This window comes from Rhinatrema bivittatum, chromosome 15, assembly GCF_901001135.1.
Source record: "Rhinatrema bivittatum chromosome 15, aRhiBiv1.1, whole genome shotgun sequence".
NCBI lineage: Eukaryota > Metazoa > Chordata > Amphibia > Gymnophiona > Rhinatrematidae > Rhinatrema > Rhinatrema bivittatum.
The window spans coordinates 78,558,575-78,576,757 of NC_042629.1; the positions used below are offsets into that span (position 1 = coordinate 78,558,575).

Below are 18,183 nucleotides of genomic sequence, written 5' to 3' on the forward strand. Positions count from 1 at the left end.
ATCGGTAAGTGCCAACAGGCCTCAAGGGCCAAAATCGACGGTAGTCGATGGAAAAAGGCAAAAAACTTACCGGGTTCCGTAAGATGACTAAAAATTTGTCGAAGGGAGACCCCTGAGGGGCAAATTTTCTTAGGAAATTAACTTCCAAATTCCTGTCAGGAACGTGGTTAGAGAGCTCCTTTCACCGCGTGGCAACTGCTGCGCGGAAAAAAGAAGACTGAAGGGAGACCCCTGCTGGCTGCAGGGTCAGTGCCTTGCTGGGCATGCCCAGTAGGGGCCAGTCAAAGTTCTGTTTAAACTTTGACAGAAGTTTTTCCGTGGTGGGCTCCATCCTCGATGTCACCCATTTGTGAGGACAACCATCCTGCTTGTCCTGTGAGAAACTGTGTACAATTCTGGTCACCGCATCTCAAAAAAGATATAGTTGTGATGGAGAAGGTACAGAGAAGTGCAACCAAAATGATAAAGGGGATGGAACAGCTCCCCTATGAGGAAAGGCTGAAGAGGTTAGGGCTGTTCAGCTTGGAGAAGAGACGGCTGAGGGGGGATATGATAGAGGTCTTTAAGATCATGAGAGGTCTTGAATGAGTAGATGTGAATCAGTTATTTACACTTTCGAATAATAGAAGGTCTAGGGGGTATTCCATGAAGTTAGCAAGTAGCACATTTAAGACTAATCGGAGAAAGAAGCTATTTTAGCCAAAAGATCTTCATTCAAAAATTGGAAGAAGGATCCAACAGAAGAAAATAGGATAAAGCATAAACATTGGCAAGTTAAATGTATGACATTGATAAGACAGGCTAAGAGAGAATTTGAAAAGAATGCAGGATGCAGGATGCATCCTGCATCCTGTAGAGGCAAAAACACACAATAAAACACACAAAAACACACAAAAACATAAAACACACAAAAACACACAATAAAAACTTTTTTAAATATATCCAAAGCAGAAAGCCTGTGAGGGAGTCAGTTGGACCGTTAGATGATCGAGGGGTTAAAGGGGCACTTAGAGAAGATAAGGCCATTGCGGAAAGATTAAATGATTTCTTTGCTTCGGTGTTTACTGAAGAGGATGTTGGGGAGGTACCCGGTAATGGAGAAGGTTTTCATGGGTAATGATTCAGATGGTCTGAATCAAATCACGGTAAACCTAGAAGATGTGGTAGGCCTGACTGACAAACTGAAGAGTAGTAAATCACCTGGACCGGATGGTATACACCCCAGAGTTCTGAAGGAACTAAAAAATGAAATTTCACACTATTAGTAAAAATTTGTAACTTATCATTAAAATCATCTATTGTACCTGAAGACTGGAGGATAGCAAATGTAACCCCAATATTTAAAAAGGGCTCCAGGGGCGATCCGGGAAACTACAGACCGGTTAGCCTGTCTTCAGTGCCAGGAAAAATAGTGGAAAGTGTTCTAAACATCAAAATCACAGAACATATAGAAAGACATGGTTTAATGGAACAAAGTCAGCATGGCTTTACCCAGGGCAAGTCTTGCCTCACAAATCTGCTTCACTTTTTTGAAGGAGTTAATAAACATGTGGATAAAGGTGAACCGGTAGATATAGTATACTTGGACTTTCAGAAGGCGTTTGACAAAGTTCCTCATGAGAAGCTTCTAGGAAAAGTAAAAAGTCATGGGATAGGTGGCGATGTCCTTTCGTGGATTGCAAACTGGCTAAAAGACAGGAAACAGAGAGTAGGATTAAATGTGCAATTTTCTCAGTGGAAGGGAATGGACAGCGGAGTGCCTCAGGGATCTGTATTGGGACCCTTACTGTTCAATATATTTATAAATGATCTGGAAAGAAATACGACGAGTGAGATAATCAAATTTGCAGATGACACAAAATTGTTCAGAGTAGTTAAATCACAAGCAGATTGTGATAAATTGCAGGAAGACCTTGTGAGACTGGAAAATTGGGCATCCAAATGGCAGATGAAATTTAATGTGGATAAGTGCAAGGTGATGCATATAGGGAAAAATAACCCATGCTATAATTACACAATGTTGGGTTCCATATTAGGTGCTACAACCCAAGAAAGAGATCTAGGTGTCATAGTGGATAACACATTGAAATCGTCGGTGCAGTGTGCTGCGGCAGTCAAAAAAGCAAACAGAATGTTGGGAATTATTAGAAAAGGAATGATGAATAAAACGGAAAATGTCATAATGCCTCTGTATCGCTCCATGGTGAGACCGCACCTTGAATACTGTGTACAATTCTGGTCGCCGCATCTCAAAAAAGATATAATTGCGATGGAGAAGGTACAGAGAAGGGCTACCAAAATGATAAAGGGAATGGAACAATTCCCCTATGAGGAAAGACTAAAGAGGTTAGGACTTTTCAGCTTGGAGAAGAGACGACTGAGGGGGGATATGATAGAGGTGTTTAAAATCATGAGAGGTCTAGAACGGGTAGATGTGAATCGGTTATTTACTCTTTCGGATAGTAGAAAGACTAGGGGGCACTCCATGAAGTTAGCATGGGGCACATTTAAAACTAATCGGAGAAAGTTCTTTTTTACTCAACGCACAATTAAACTCTGGAATTTGTTGCCAGAGAATGTGGTTCGTGCAGTTGGTGTAGCTGTGTTTAAAAAAGGATTGGATGAGTTCTTGGAGGAGAAGTCCATTACCTGCTATTAAGAGAATAGCCACTGCCATTAGCAATGGTTACATGGAATAGACTTGGTTTTTGGGTACTTGCCAGGTTCTTATGGCCTGGATTGGCCACTGTTGGAGACAGGATGCTGGGCTTGATGGACCCTTGGTCTGACCCAGTATGGCATTTTCTTATGTTCTTATGTTCTAATGCACAATAAAGCTCTGGAATTTGTTGCCAGATTATGTGGTTAGTGCAGTTGGGTTCAAAAAGGTTTGGATAAGTTCTTGGAGGAGAAGTCCATTAACAGCTATTAATCAAGTTTACTTAGGGAATAGCCACTGTTATTAATTGCATCAGTAGCATGAGATCTTCTTAGTTTTTGGGTACTTGCCAGGTTCTTATGGCCTGGATTGGCCACTGTTGGAAACAGGATGCTGGGTTTGATGGACCCTTGGTCTGACCCAGCATGGCAATTTCTTATGTTCTTATGTATGTCGTATATGCTAATTATCCACATGTAACTCCTTTGAAAATGTACTCATGTGCGCACTTTTAGCATATTTCCCTTTGTAAGTTTGACAACTACAAAGTATGTGCACTATAAGTGGCCACATATTTTGCACCTGCTATTTGAATGGGCCTTGTGGAGAGAGGGAACAGTATGCATGCTGTTTTCCTCTCCACCCTAAACATGCCACAGAAACTCCTCTCTTCCCTATGACTAAAAATACATGTTATGGAACCTCTGCATACTTTAGCAGAATATCGGAGGACAATTTTCAGTCAAAGCTTCAGAAAACTGCCCTGCCCAGACTCATAGTCTATGCATTTAAATAGCAGGGCTTGGTGTATCCTATAAGATACTGTGTTATTGTTGAGATCTTTGGGAGGGACCCCTATTGTCAAGGGTATGAATTCCACCTAAAAAATGGGCTCTCTTTGATTTTTCAGATCTGTGACCCTCATTACAATACCTCTTCCCACAAAACACATTTTTTTTAAAAATGAAAGTTTAATTTCTTCTGCTTTGGCAGTGGTTCTAACATTATCCCATCCCAGTGGGGCTCTCAGTCTGAGCTAAATGACAAGAAGGGAAAGAACTGTCTTTACTTTGTGGCTTGGAACCTACACTTGATCTTGCCCAAAAGGCCAAGAAGCAGTCACAGAAGTTTAATCCTCTGGTTTTGGATTAAATTGTAACATAATCATCTCCTCACCCCCATATAGTACAGGTTGTCAATTTCCACCAAATGCAAAAGAAGGGATGTCATCAGCTCGTGGCTCAGACCCTGCATTTGGAGCCCAGCCAAAGAAAGGCCGACAATGATACTGCAGTTTATTTCATGAGGAGATCTGTTTTCACTCGGCTGCTGTACTGGATTGAGAGACTTTACCTGCATACAGTGGTAGTGTGTGCTTTTCCCATTTAGGTGACAGCCATGATAGTACACGCTGCAGTCATCCAGTGGGCTGAAGCGCATGAAGCCATGCTGGAGGGAGTTATCCCGTTTCTTGTGCATGTTGTAATGTCGGATCACATCCTGTTTACTGGTGAATCTCTGAAGAGAGACCAAGGGAAGAGAAAGAAAGTATAAGACACAGAGTGCAAAGCAGAGAGAGAATGAGTGATACCAACAGAATGAGGGACTGGTAAAATATTAAACAGAAGAAAGAAAAAATATGGCTTAAACTTCACATCTATATAAGGCTGTATTAATGCTTTAAAGTTTTTGTTTCCATTCAGTGTGATAACAGATGCCTTGTAAAGAGGGGGATGATTACAGACAATCCCAGTATATTAACATTAAACAGAGTGAATGGAGTAATCAGATGAGGAAATAAGTAAAAGTTCTCTCCTAAAGCTAACCCTGGCACTTCTCCTAGTAATTACAGCACAGCACATAGGGCCCTGGGGAGCTGGGTTTTGCCCCATCACCAGTGCATCCCATGTCTTGCTATGACCACTGTGCAAATTACAGCCAGAGGAAGAGTACAGACATACAGACATGGAGCTTTGTGACCACCATACAAACTACAGTTAAAGTGAGAAACCAAACTCTGCAAACGCTGTTCAAACTAGAGACACACAGATAGGAGACTCTGTCACTACCACATACACTACAGTCAGAAGGAGAGCTTGATCCATTACATAAGCGGACACCTTGTGGCCACATTCAGGGTGCACATGTACTAGGTTCTGGAAGGAGTTGCAATCAGTGGCCCATGCCTGACAACAATTGCTAGAATGGCTGGACTAAATAAGAGAGGGTTAAAAAATTGGGAGGAGGGATACTTAAGGTTCTTAGGAATGAAAGCTCAGGAGGGGCTGTCCAAAGGAGCTGAAGAAAAATGCTGGGCTAAAAAAATAGAATTTGGTATAGAAGTGAGTCCTTTCCACTGCTCTAGGTCTCAAGTGCCCTTTTTCCTCACTGCCCTCAAGATCCCAATGTCCACACTTTTCCAAGTCCTTACTTTCTCCTCCTTTCTGCTCCATGTCTTTACTGCCCTTCTCCTTCATCCCCTCATCTGTGTCCCTACCTGATAGTTGCACTCAGGATCCAAGCAGTGATAGTGCTCTCGATATTGGTATGCACAGTGAATGTGCCCACAGTGCTGACTGCCTGAAAATCTAAAGAACAAACAGCAAGAAAACAATCAGTACATGCATTCCAGGACAAGTAGCATTTACTTCAATGGGAGATGCTGCTTCTCTGAGCTGACAGACAGGAGGCACTGCTCCATCACCAAGATATGTGATAAGATACTTTCCTCAGCAGGGAGCATGACCCTTATCCTCTGTTTCTCCTCCATATCTGTCTTTGGCAGTAACCATCTAATCTCTCTCTGTTTCTGTTCATTACACTGGAAATTTACAAAGAGCACAAATGGATGGGCCATTACACCAAAATTAACTGGAAATATTGGGCTCCTGTTCTCTAGTCCTAAGATCATTCCAAGTTCAGTCTGCTGAAAGAAACTGTTAAAGGGCACTTTTTTCATGGGTTAGACTTATTCCTCTGCCTTTCTGACACCCGAAACAGTTCAGAGCTATTAATTTTTAAAGAACAGCATCTGACTAATTTAACAATGCAGTGCTCTTATACTAACACACATACAAAGTATATACTCACCAACTGTACACAAACTGTACTATGTAATAAATATGTTGTGACCAACTGCACACATGGAGCTCAATTTTCAAAGTGATATATGTGGGCAAAAAATTGTTTTATCTTCATTAATCGGCTTTCTGAAAATGACCCTTCCTCAATGAGGCTGAGAATCTGGTCCACAAGTATTTTTTAGCTGGACTGAGAGGCAGCATTCCCTTGGGGGAAAAGTATGCTGTATATTTTCAAATATTTGGGTGTACTCTTCCAGCAAAAACTTACCCACATAAAAGCATATGCATACAAACACACATAGGGGCAGATTTTCAAAGGGGTACATACGTGCATACCCCACGAAAACCTTCCCCAAGTTCCCCCTGTGCGCACCGAGCCTATGTTGAATAGGCTCAGCGGTGCGCGCAAGCCCTGGGACGCACGTAAGTCCCGGGGCTTTCCTGGGGGGGGGGGGGCGTGTCGCAGCGGCGTGTCATCCGGGGGCGGGGCCACGGGCGTGGTTCCGGCCCGGGGGCGTTTTGGGGGCGTGGCCAAGGCTTCCAAAACTGCTCCCGGCCCGGGGAATCGTGCGGCTGGCGCAAGCGAGTTACACCTGCCTCGGGCAGGGGTAACTTTTCAAACAAAGGTGGGGGGGTTTAGATAGGGCTAGGGGGGGTGGGTTAGGTAGGGGAAGGGAGGGGAAGGTGCGGGGGGGGGGTGGAAGGAAAGTTCCTTTCGAGGCCCGTCCGATTTCGGAGCGGTCTCGGAGGGAACAGAGGCAGGCTGCGTGGCTCAGTGCGCGCAGGATGCCAATTTTGCGCAACCTTTGTGCGCGCCGACGCGGGTATCTATTAAAATCCGGTGTACTCTTGTTTATTTATTTAAAACCTTTTTTATACCGGTGTTAGTGTGAACATCACATTGGTTTTGCGCCTGGTGCGCGAACAAAAGTACACGCTCGCGTGGTTACATGGAATAGACTTAGTTTTTGGGTACTTGCCAGGTTCTTATGGCCTGGATTGGCCACTGTTGGAAACAGGATGCTGGGCTTGATGGACCCTTGGTCTGACCCAGTATGGTATTTTTTTATGTTCTTATGTTCTTATTTTTTTTAAATCTGCCCCATAGTTTGTACCTACAACAAATTTCACAGCAAAAGTATGTGCAAGATAAAGTACATTCAGTCTTTGTCCCAGTGAGGACAGTATGAAAACCGCTCCATAGTATAGGGTATAGATTCTCATGGGGTGGGAGGGGGCAATTTTCCAAACTTCTGCCTAGAGACATGTTATGTTTTTGTAAGGATGTGAACCCTGGGCCGAGATGAGAGGTGTCTCCGCCCACAGGGAGGATCCCTATGAGCCTCACTGTCAGAAGGCGCGGACTCAGCGGCATAGAACACAGCTGTATGATAGAGACTTTATTATGAAGGAAGGAAAGGCAGAGCCCGCAGAGCGGGAGATGCAAATAAGTACAGTTCTGAGCAGTGGGGTATACCCAGGGTGATACCACTGATGTGAAGATTCAGTAGTGGCCCACAGAGCGGGGTACGCCAGGAAGTCCCTTCAGACGAGTAGAGATTACCTCAGAAGTGCAGATCCGGTAGTGGCCCGCAGAGAGGGTTTGCTGAGGATGATGATGAGAAGACTGAGGTGCAGGAACCCGGAAGTGGATCTTGTAGCTGGTGCGGCAATACCCTGCAGCTCAGGGTATACTGGAACAACTTCTACTGAAGAGTAAACGGTAGTGGCCCGAGGCACGGGGTACACCGCAGAGAAGATTCAGTAAAGCTAGTATTGTTGACGTCTGTAGTAAAGTACTCACAAGTGGTAGTTCCAGGAGAGTGTCCTGAGAAGTGGGTCAGGTAGATTTCCAAGGCAGGAAGGCCCTCCGAGGAGCGGATAGCCAGGAATGCGGAAGGGCCCCCGAGGAGCGGGTACTCAGAGCGTCCACACGCCAAGAGAGGAATCTGGAACTGTAAGTCCAAGAATGGAGCTCCTTGCTAACTCGTTGAAGCAAAGGGCCAGTCAGCTTAAGTACAGCAGCGAGTTGATGTCATCTGGAGGGGACGCCCCCGAGGTTCCCGCCAAGACGTGTACAAAGGAGGCCCTTGTGCGCGCGCCTTAGGTGATTCCGGAGACAAAATGGCGGTCGGCAGTGCCCACGCCATCCCGGGTATGCTGGGAAGGTCGGTGTTGGTTGGTGGAGGCTGCCATTCTTCCTAGGATTGACGGTGCAGGGAAAAAGGAGGTGAGCATGAGAGGTCACAGCCGTCTGCGACCGACGGGCATAACAGGACAAGATCCACACATTCTTTTTATCTATAGGTTTTGCAACAGCTTAAGGGAAGGCATTTGTATACCCTCCCTTGGAAAATTGTTGCAAAGACAAATAGCAAGTTTGATTACTGTAAATGGGGGTCTCTAAAAACTGCAGAATGAATTAGCCATGACACATGGATGACATCATCTGACAGTGCCGAACGAATCTGTTCTCTCCTAGCTCAGAGTTGTTACTCTGCTGAGCATGTGTGGGAATTCCCATACGGGTGCTGCCCTATGAATCCCTCAGCTGATTGAACAGCTTAGCATTAGCTCTGTAGTCAACTCTCCAGGGAGGTGGGCGGATATTAAATATGGCTAATTCATCCTGCTATCTACAGAAATCCCCATTTATGGTTTTAATCTACCGGATGTGGATTGGAGTATCCCATCTGCAGAATCTACAAGAAGTAGAGAGATGCTTTTCAAGGGGCTCTGTTCAAACAAATGGTAATGGAACCCACAAGGAAGGATATGATATTTGATTTGATGCTCACAAATGGGGATAATGTCTCACCTGAGCACCAGTGACCATTAGACGGTATAGTTTGATATTGTAAACTGAGTTTTGAATTTCACAAATACAGACTTTGTCAAAATGGAAATGTTCCCAGAGGAAGAACTGGAAGCCTGGGAGAAAATGGGTGAGGTGGAACAACAATGGGCCAAACTGAAAGGAGCTATTACAAAGGCAACAAATCTATGTGTTAGAAAAGTAAACAAAAGTAAGAGGAAAAAGAAACCAATTTGGTTCTCAAAGGAAGTGGCTGAAAAAATAAAGGCAAAAAGAACAGCGTTCAAGAAGTATAAAGGATCCCAAAAAGAGGAACACAGGGAAGAATACTTAGTGAAACTGAGGGAGACGAAGAAAGAAATCAGGAAAGCAAAAGGTCAAGCACAAGAAAGGATTGCCAAAGAGGTAAAAGCAAGGTGACGAAACATTTTTCAGACATATCAGAGAAAGAAGGAAGGTCCATAGTGGTACAGTGAAATTGAAAGGTGACAAGGAACAATGTGTGAAGAGAGATGAAGAAATGGCAGAAATATTAAACAAATACTTCAGTTTGGTCTTCACTAAAGAAGACCCTGGAGAATGGCTGTTGCTAGTGGACATGATCGTAGATGGGGATGGGTAGACGAAACTCCATTTATGGAACAGAATGTATAGGAAGAGCTAGGCAAACTGAAAGTGGCCAAGGCCATGGAGCTGGATGAGGTACATTCCAGGATACTGAAGGAGCTCAGAGATGTGCTGGCAGGTCCGCTGAAGAACCTTTTCAATAGATCCCTGGAAATGGGAGTGGTGCCTTGGGATTGAAGAGCAGTGATGGTCCCACTTCACAAGAATGGTAGTAGAAAGGAGGCTGGAAACTACAGGCCGGTTAGCCTCACATCGGTGGTGGGAAAATTAATGGAGATGCTGCTGAAGGAAAGGATAATGAACTATCTACAGTCTGGTGGGTTGCTGAACCCAAGGCAGCATGGATTCATCAGGGGAAGGTCCTGTCAGCCCTGCTTGTCGAAGGAGAAAACACATTATCATGTGCATCTGCTTTTTCTTTAGGTAGATGTTTGCTGGAAATGTATGCACTTAGAGCTGAAAATGCATCTACGCTCTAACTGATAGACTTTAAAATCCTACACGCACCAAAGCTGGGAGATACACGCGTGGCATGTCATGTGCCTTGCAGATTTTAAAACTGAAATGGGTACCCGCATATCTCCAGGTACGTGCAAAAAAGATTTTTCACCAAAAGTGGCAGGACATGAAGTCTGTGCGTGTTTACGCACACAACCATGTGCCGGGGTCCCCTACTGCGAAACTTTACTTCTGCTATGGATGACATGAATGTCATGTAAGAAAAAAAACTAGACTAATCAGTGGGTTTTAAGGCTCAGGGCTAAAAGTGTAAAAGGGAGGCAAGTTAGCTAGAGGGTTTAGGAAGTCCTCTCCTTTACTGGGGTGAACTGGGAACAAACTGGGGAAATAGATAATTGCGTTGGCGCGCATATCTACTAAAATTCCCCCCACTTACACGTTTGAGTCGCCTTTTGCGCACAGATGTGCGCGTCAATATAAAATCGTGTGCACATGTATCACATATAGCCGATTTTATAACGTGCACATGTACGCGCATATATGCATGTATGTTATAAAATTGCTGCATCCATGTGTGCTCGCCTTCAAATGCACGCACATGTGCGCCCGCACGCAGGTCTTAAATTTTACTTCTAAGTGCATGATACGGGAAACTACAAACCGGTGAGCCTGACATCAGTGCTGGGAAAAATGGTTTAAACTATTCTAAAGAACAAAATCACTGAATATATAGACAGACATAGTTTAATGGGTCAAAGTCAACCTGGATTTAGCCAAGGAAAGTCTTGCCTCACCATTTTGTTACATTTTTTTGAAGGCGTGAATAAACATGTGGATAAAGGTGAGCCAGTTGATACAGTGTATCTAGATTTTCAGAAAGCATTTGACAAAGTACCTCATGAGAGACTCGAGTTAATTAAAAAGTCATGGGCTAGGAGACTATGTTCTATTATGAGTTGAGAACTAGTTAAAAAATAGAAAACAGACAGGCTAAATGGTCAAATTGGAGAAAGGTGAATAGTGGATGTTCCAGGGATCTGTATTAGGCCCAATGTTCCCTCTAAGGAGTGACTATGTGTGTGCACATTTTTTTGTGTGAGCAACAATTTTTTTAAACTAACAATTTTTGAGTGCCAGCATTAGTGTTGCATTTCTGTATATAGTAAAAAGACAAATTTATGTGAATGATCATGTAAAACTTGTAAGCAATGCTCCAAAATGTATGAGCGATTGCTCGCATGCTTAGCGTAGAGGGAACAGTGATTAGGCCCACTGCTTTTTAATATATTCATTCATTAATGACCTAGAAATGGGAACTAGTAAGGTGATCAAATTTGCTGATGATTCAAAATTATTCAAAGTTGTTAAATGACAAGAGGATTTTGAGAAATTGCAAGAGGAGCTTGCAAGACTGTGAGACTGGGCATCCAAATGGCAGACTACATATAATGTGATGCATGTAGGGAAGAGCAACCCAAATTATAGCTACACAATTCAAGGTTCTTCATTGGGAGTCACCACCCAGGAAAAGGATCTAGGTATCATCGTGGATAATATGTTGAAATCCTCTGCTCAGTGTGTGGTGGTGGCCAAGAAAGCAAATAGAATGCTAGGAATTATTAGGAAAGGAATGGAGAATAAAACAGAGAATATCATAATGTCTCTGTATCACTCCATGGTGCAACTGCACCTTGAGTATTGTGTGCAGTTCTGGTCACTGCATCTCAAAAAAGATATAGCAGAATTATAAAAGGTACAGAGAAGGGCAACCAAAATGATAAAGGGGATAGAATGAATCACCTATAAGGAAAGGCTATAGAACTTAGGGCTCTTCAGTTTGGAGAAGAGAAGGCTGAGGGGAGATATAATAGAGGTCTATAAAATAATGAGTGAATGGATAGATGCAAACTGAGGGTTTACTTTTTCAAAAAGTACAAAGACTAGGGGATATTCAATGAAGTTACGAGGTGATGCATAAGACAAATAGGAGAAAATATTTTTTTACTCAACGCATAACTAAACTCTGGAGGATGTGGTGAAAGTTGCTAAGTATTGCTGGATTTAAAAAAGGTTTAGACAAGTTCTTTTAAGTAAAGTTCATAAACTATTATTAAAGTGGATTTGGGGAAATCTACTGCTTATCCCTGCATGGAATAAATTAACCTTTTGGGATCCTGCCAGTTAATTGTGATCTGGATTGGCCACTGTTGGAAACAGGCGACCTAGTATGACAAATTTTAGTTCTAACAATATATATATAATGATATTGTTTTACTGGACTAAATAAATTTCATGACTAACTTTCAGGAGATAGTATTCCTTTCCTCAGAACATAATAGCTGAATTTCCCCTAGATGCCTTCTTGTAGGAAGATGCTGGCAATACCAGAAGGGAGGGGATAGAAAGTTCCTTTTTCTTTTGCCAAACAGGTAAAGAAATTTTTCACCAGCTCCGCTATTTGGTCAAATGGCTGAGGTGTTCTCTGACTTGGAGTGGATGGTGGAATATCTTCTGAGGCTAGAATGGGCTCTTGGTCTATTAGAAGAAATCAGCACCAGAGAACATATGGGATCTGGTGTCTTTAAGTACTCTAGTGACTGGAGAGGGTAGAGCTAGAGATATCAAAATCTCTCTCTGCTCCTGATCTTGGATGGCCCACATAAAATAGTGTTGGTAATTTGACAAGATGCAATTGATGTGGGAAGGCTCCACTATCCGAGACTTGAGGTATTGAATGTATCAAATTTGTGGTACTCGGTGTAGATGTTTTAAGTTTTGTTGGCGCCAATGTTTATGCTTCAACAATGTTTTAATGATTTCATGGTTGCATACTTCGACTGCATTCATAACCAAGCAATTGCCAGGTTCTTGTGGCCTGGTTTGGCCTCTGTTGGAAACAGGATGCTGGGCTTGATGGACCCTTGGTCTGATCCAGTATGGCAATTTCTTATGTTCTTATGTTCATTGACTTACCATGCCTGGAGTGCATCGATGCATTTGTCGGCTATACTGAGCATGTTTGTCAATGGCGCCAACGATGCATATGTAGATGGCATCGATGGGGCATGAGTGCCATGCTTCAATGGTGCTGGTGCACCAATGCTCCGTACCTCTTCAACACTGGTTGTTCTGGTGATTCTGCAGAGTGATGCCGCCTTTTCTTCGATACAGGCCAGTCAGCACTATTAGACCCTGAGGATTAGGCCTTTATCTGGAAAAATAGGTATTTGCCTGGGCAGACTGCCTGCTTGAAAACGGACCTATTCAAGCAGCTAAAAGTATGCACAAACTTTCACAATGTACTTTTAGCCGGATTAAAAAGAGGTGTTCCCAGGTATGTATTTAAGTGGAGGGAGAAAAACAGCAATGTATTTGCACTGTTTTACCTGATCAGCTGCCTGCAGAAATAGCAGATGCACAGCATCTGTACACACTTGAACCTAATTTTGAAAGTAACTATCTGGGTAGCTTTACTGTGAAAACATGGTACAAGTTATATTGGTACAAAAAGTATCAGTGTTATCTTAACACTATTCAGCTTAATGAAAGAGAGCAGTTGGATCAGCATTCATGTTGCATTCCTGTGAGTGTGACTAAACAGGGTCAGCCTTGGCTAGTACCTGACTGGGGGAACACCATGGCATACTAGGCAGCTGGCTGGGGAAACCAATGATTCATAACCGAGCAATATAAAGTGCATATACTAGAAGGAAGCTTAATGAAAACTGCCCCAATTATGTTTCTGGCTTGATAGTGGGAAACAACATATTTTCCTGCTCTAGCTATTGTTTCTTCTCTTCCTCTCAGGATTATACAGTTTTTCCTACTAAATCTATTTTAAATAGTTTTTTATTTTCTCTTTTAGTTTTGGGAATGTGCATCTCTGATATTTTATTTTGCACAGTATAGGAGGAAATACATTTCAGCTTGTTTGGTCTTCCAGTGTTCTAGGGCCCAGTACAATATCTGGTGAGGTCATTGCTGTTTGTGTCCTGGGAGTTAGTGCTGGTTTGATATGTCAGATTTGCAGTGCAGGTGCTAAATGTATTTTGGGTTTTATGTTTTACCACAGAGGGCCTGGTAGTGGAGGAGTTCATATCACCGAGGTAACAGCAGAATTTGAATAGTCTTTCTTATATGTAAGTAATAAGGGGAAACATCCTAGTTCTGCTTTATACCTGTCAGAACCACAGACATCAGAGTGCTTTATTCAAATATTTTCACAAAATAGTAAATAGTTTGGGCAAAAAATATATTAATTTGGATAGCTTTGAAATAATAAATCCTACTATTCAGTGAAAATGTTTCTAATGTTATTATAAATTGTCATTTTATTTAATGAATTTAATTTCAGGCACTGCTAAAGGAAGTTTTAACCTTTGTATCTGAAGCAGTAAAGTCAATTCAGGCCCTTTCATATTTAGGTCTCAGAACATGAGAAAGGAGACTAGCACGGAAACTCCTGCAGGTACAAAATAGTGCAGACCCATAATTTTGTTCAGGGTTACCACTCCAGCAAGAGTGTTCATTTTTTTTTTAATTTATTTTTAAATTTTAAATTTATGTATTTATATTCCACTTTTTGGTGCTTCAAAGCAGATTACATTCAGGTACTATAGTAATACTCTATCCCAAGAAAGCTAACAATCTTAGGCCTAGATTCATCAAACTGCTACATTTATTGTGGGAATATAGTGCGTTAGTGGGCGTGATTAAAAAAAGGGGCACGGTTAGGAAAATTTTTGACATTCCAAATCACCTAGGTAAAAAATCGTAACCCGCGATAATGTCTTGCCTTGTGGGACGCAGTATCACAGTGTGCAATGCATTAGTACGTCGCATGTCCAAACCAGGATAAATTCGCACAAGTTAGGCTGGTACACAAAGAACGGGATTTCAAAGCCGCCTGAGTACGCGCGCATGTCCTGCTATGCGCATAAAAAAGGAGTGGGGCATAGGCATGTGGGGGGAGGCCAACAGGTGTGCGCGTATATACCTTCACGCACAGGTGCGCCCCGGGATCCCCTGCCTCTTAACTTTACTACTGCTATGGATGGCGTGTTAAGTCATAAAAGAAAAAATCTAGGCTAGTCAGTGGGCTATTACGGGTTGGGGCTAACGGGAACAGGAAGACAATTAAACTAGGGGGATTTGAAAGTCCAATACCTAGCTTGGGTGAACTGGGAACAAACTGGTCAAACTGGCAATGACATCAGCGCCTGTCCCTTTTATTAAGCAGTTACCAAATACACAAATCTTCAGTGGGCAATGTCTCTGATGCACTCCAAAGGCAAATCAGAAAAACTATAAAACATTTGCCATTTTTATCTTCTTCTTTCCTCTCAACCCCCCTTGCAGCCCAGAACCCCACATCCCATCCTTAACATCCCCTCACTTACGTGATGGAAGCAGGATTTGCACACAAATGTGCATGTATATATCAAATAGGGTGCACAAGTAGGCACTTTCAGCCTATTTGATATCATGCGCACATATATGCACACATGTAATACAATAGCCGCAGCCATTATAACATAGGAACTATTCTTTCAAGAACACATAAAATTGCTTCCATGCGTACAGCTCCGGGGGTAATTTTCAAAAGGCTTACCTATGCTTGTAAAACAGCCTTTTATGTGTGTATATGCTTTTGAAAATTCACTCCAATATATGTAAGTACATACATAAACATGTGCAAAGTTGTATGTACACATAGACAGCACACAGCAAGGGCCAAATCACTCTGCAGGTCTGCTGCCAGGCAGAGAGTATCAGAGCTGCAAATTTGCCTTTCCCTCCCCAGTGAAGACATGCCTAATACACAACATATCTGCTTTTTCATTCTCAGAGAGGCAGGCCAGCCATGAGGACAGGCTTATGATCCTGGATCCCCCACCCCCCTCACCTCAGTCTTTCTAAGGAGGAAGGAATGGATGGCAAAGGATTCTGGCCTCATTTACCTCTCCTCCAGGATGAACCCAGTCTGTCTAAAGTGGGAGAGCATAAAATCTTGGATTCACTTACACCTTTTTATTTGCAGTCCCCCGCCCGCCCCCTTACCACCACCAGCTGTAAACCCAGTCTGTCTGAAGAGGGAGAGCATAGGATCTTGGTCTTGCTCACACCTCCCCCCCATAGCCATCAGAAGTGAACCCAATCTAAATGCCTATAAGGGTGAAATTGAAGACTCAATAACACTTCTTGCTCTATGGCCTTTACCAAGACATGCAATCTTCTTCACCCAAAAAAAAAGAAAAAGAAAAAATGATGAACAGGCCTACCTGGCAATATATTTCTGGTAAATATTTACATCTTCGGTGACAGCTGGTTTCTCTGTGGTCAGTCCATTCCTAATTAGAAACACAGGGCAGAGGTGATTAAAACAAGGTCAGCACCTCTCCTGGAGCATTGAAGAGCAGGCTACTGAAGCTTGGGATTAGTAGAGATTCACCTTGTGAGGGCTTCTATTTCATACCTCATCCCTGTGCAAAAAAATCTTATTCCTGCTCCCCTAAAGCTAAGCCTAACAGGCATGGTGGGATCACTGCTAACTGAATCTTTGGCCACCTGTAGATTTGCATGGGAAAGTCAGATCTTCCACCCGCCCTCAATGCCTCCAGGTGAATCCATAGAAAAGTGGGAGAGGATTAGAAATACACAGTGGTTGCGGTAACAATTCTGCCATCATGAAATTGTGGCACTGGCCATCTATAAATCCAGGCAATCAGAGCAGCCAATACGGGCATTGTAGTGTGAGCTGTTCCAGTTTTTGTCTCAAGGAACATACAATAATAGGAGTGAATTTTCAAAGGAATTATGTGCGTAAAAGTAGCATATATTGTAGCAATTTTCAGAAGTCCATTTTCTCGTAAAACCTTTTGAAAATTCAGCTTTATGGAGTGAATTTTCAAAGAAGTCATGCATGTAAAAGTAGTTTTACGTGTGTAAATCTTTTTGAAAATTACCTCCACAGGACTCACTGAAGTCAGGTATAATCACACAACATGTATTCTTTAAACGCAATCATCAAGCAGGGAGCAATTTGACTGGTTACACAGCTGAGAGAAAGTGACATTTGATAGTTTTAGCTTCAGAAGGTGCTTCCCAGCAAAGTATGCTGAGGTCTCAGTTTTTATTAGGAGTAATGAGGATAGGGGAGACCTACCTAGAGCTGCTAACTGGCTCCAGATTTTCAGGACAGGTTGATGCAGTTCTGGTTTTGCAAGCTGGGACTTATTCTGATTTCCCTAATGCATTCCCTAAGAAAAGCAAGACTATAAGTACCTGTATTCAAAGGAATAAAACCAAGACTGGATGAACTTGTCCTCAAAATCTGAAGCCGGATGACAACCCTAGGCCTAGCACAAAGGCTAGAAGGGAATCAGATAGAAAAGATGGATTTTACTGATTTGTTTGGTTCCTTTCTATGCCTTGGATTATCAGGTGGATTGTGTCAGGTCATATGATTTGGAGAGAGACTGTCATATTTAAACAGCCCCGCCCAACCAAAATTTGTTTCCAATATAATTTATGAATGTGTCAAATTGTAAGTTGCTGTGACCATCAGAACAGGAACAGATATATGTTATAAATAAGCAACATAATAAACAGAACTCTGAACTCAGAGGCCCAGGTCCTCTCAATTCCAGAAACCACTATAAAAACATAAAAAGTGGTCCATCAAGCCCAGCATTCTGTCAGCAGTGGCCAACTGCAAAAAGTAGATTCAATTTCTTGTTGCTCACTCCCAGCAACAAGAACTGGATTTCCAAGAGTCATCTAGTTAATTGTTTATAGACTTCCTCCAGGATTTTCTCCAAACCCTTTTAAAACCTTTCTGTCTTTGTTCCTGTGACCACATCCTCTGTCAACAAATTCATTAGTGAAAAAATGCTTTCTCCAATTTATTCCCTAGCCCTCATATTAATTGAAAGGGTAAATAACTATTCTATATTTATCTTTTCTCTTCCCACTCATGATTTTATAAAACTATCATATATCCTCGATGCTGAAAAACCTAACCCGTTTACCCTTTCTTCATAAGGGAGCTGTTCCATCCCCTACGTCATTTTTGTTGCTCTTCCCTGTAACTTTTCTAATTCCGCTATATATTTTTTGAGATGGGGCAACCAGAACTGCACACAAGGCGCAGTCATGACGTACACCTATAAAGAGACATTATTATACGCTTTTAGGGGTAGATTTTTAAACATACGCTGGCGCACGCTTGTTATAAAATCCAGGGTGGCGCGCGCAAGGTGAATGGAATATTGCAATTTTCACATGGCAACATCGCGGCCTTCCTCAGTTCCCTCCCAGGCCGCTCCAATTAAGGGGCAGGTAGTCTGATTTATCTTGCAGAATGTTTTAGTAGCCCACATAGGTGCAAAGTCTTCAGGTAGTTCTGTACCTGAAGACATGATAGACAAATTTTCAAAGGAAACTATGCACATACGGGCATATTTTTAAAGCCCAGCGCATGCAAATACCGGGAGTTACTTACGTGGCTGGCCCATGTGTGCACTGAGCACATTGTAGAA

General features: G+C 42.6%; 1 protein-coding gene across 3 annotated transcripts in view; it reads right to left on the bottom strand.

The window, feature by feature from the left end:
• Positions 1-18,183, bottom strand: part of CASZ1 (castor zinc finger 1) — a 357,431-nt gene that overhangs the window by 135,535 nt on the left and 203,713 nt on the right. For 2 of the 3 annotated variants that reach the window (XM_029579133.1, XM_029579131.1), the window contains exons 4-6: positions 15,925-15,993; positions 5,157-5,247; positions 4,013-4,177 (exon numbers count right to left, since the gene is read on the bottom strand). In XM_029579133.1, the coding sequence (XP_029434993.1) occupies positions 4,013-4,177; positions 5,157-5,247; positions 15,925-15,993 (325 nt within the window). The remainder of the gene's footprint in view (positions 1-4,012; positions 4,178-5,156; positions 5,248-15,924; positions 15,994-18,183) is intronic. The other variant, XM_029579132.1, reaches the window with a different exon arrangement.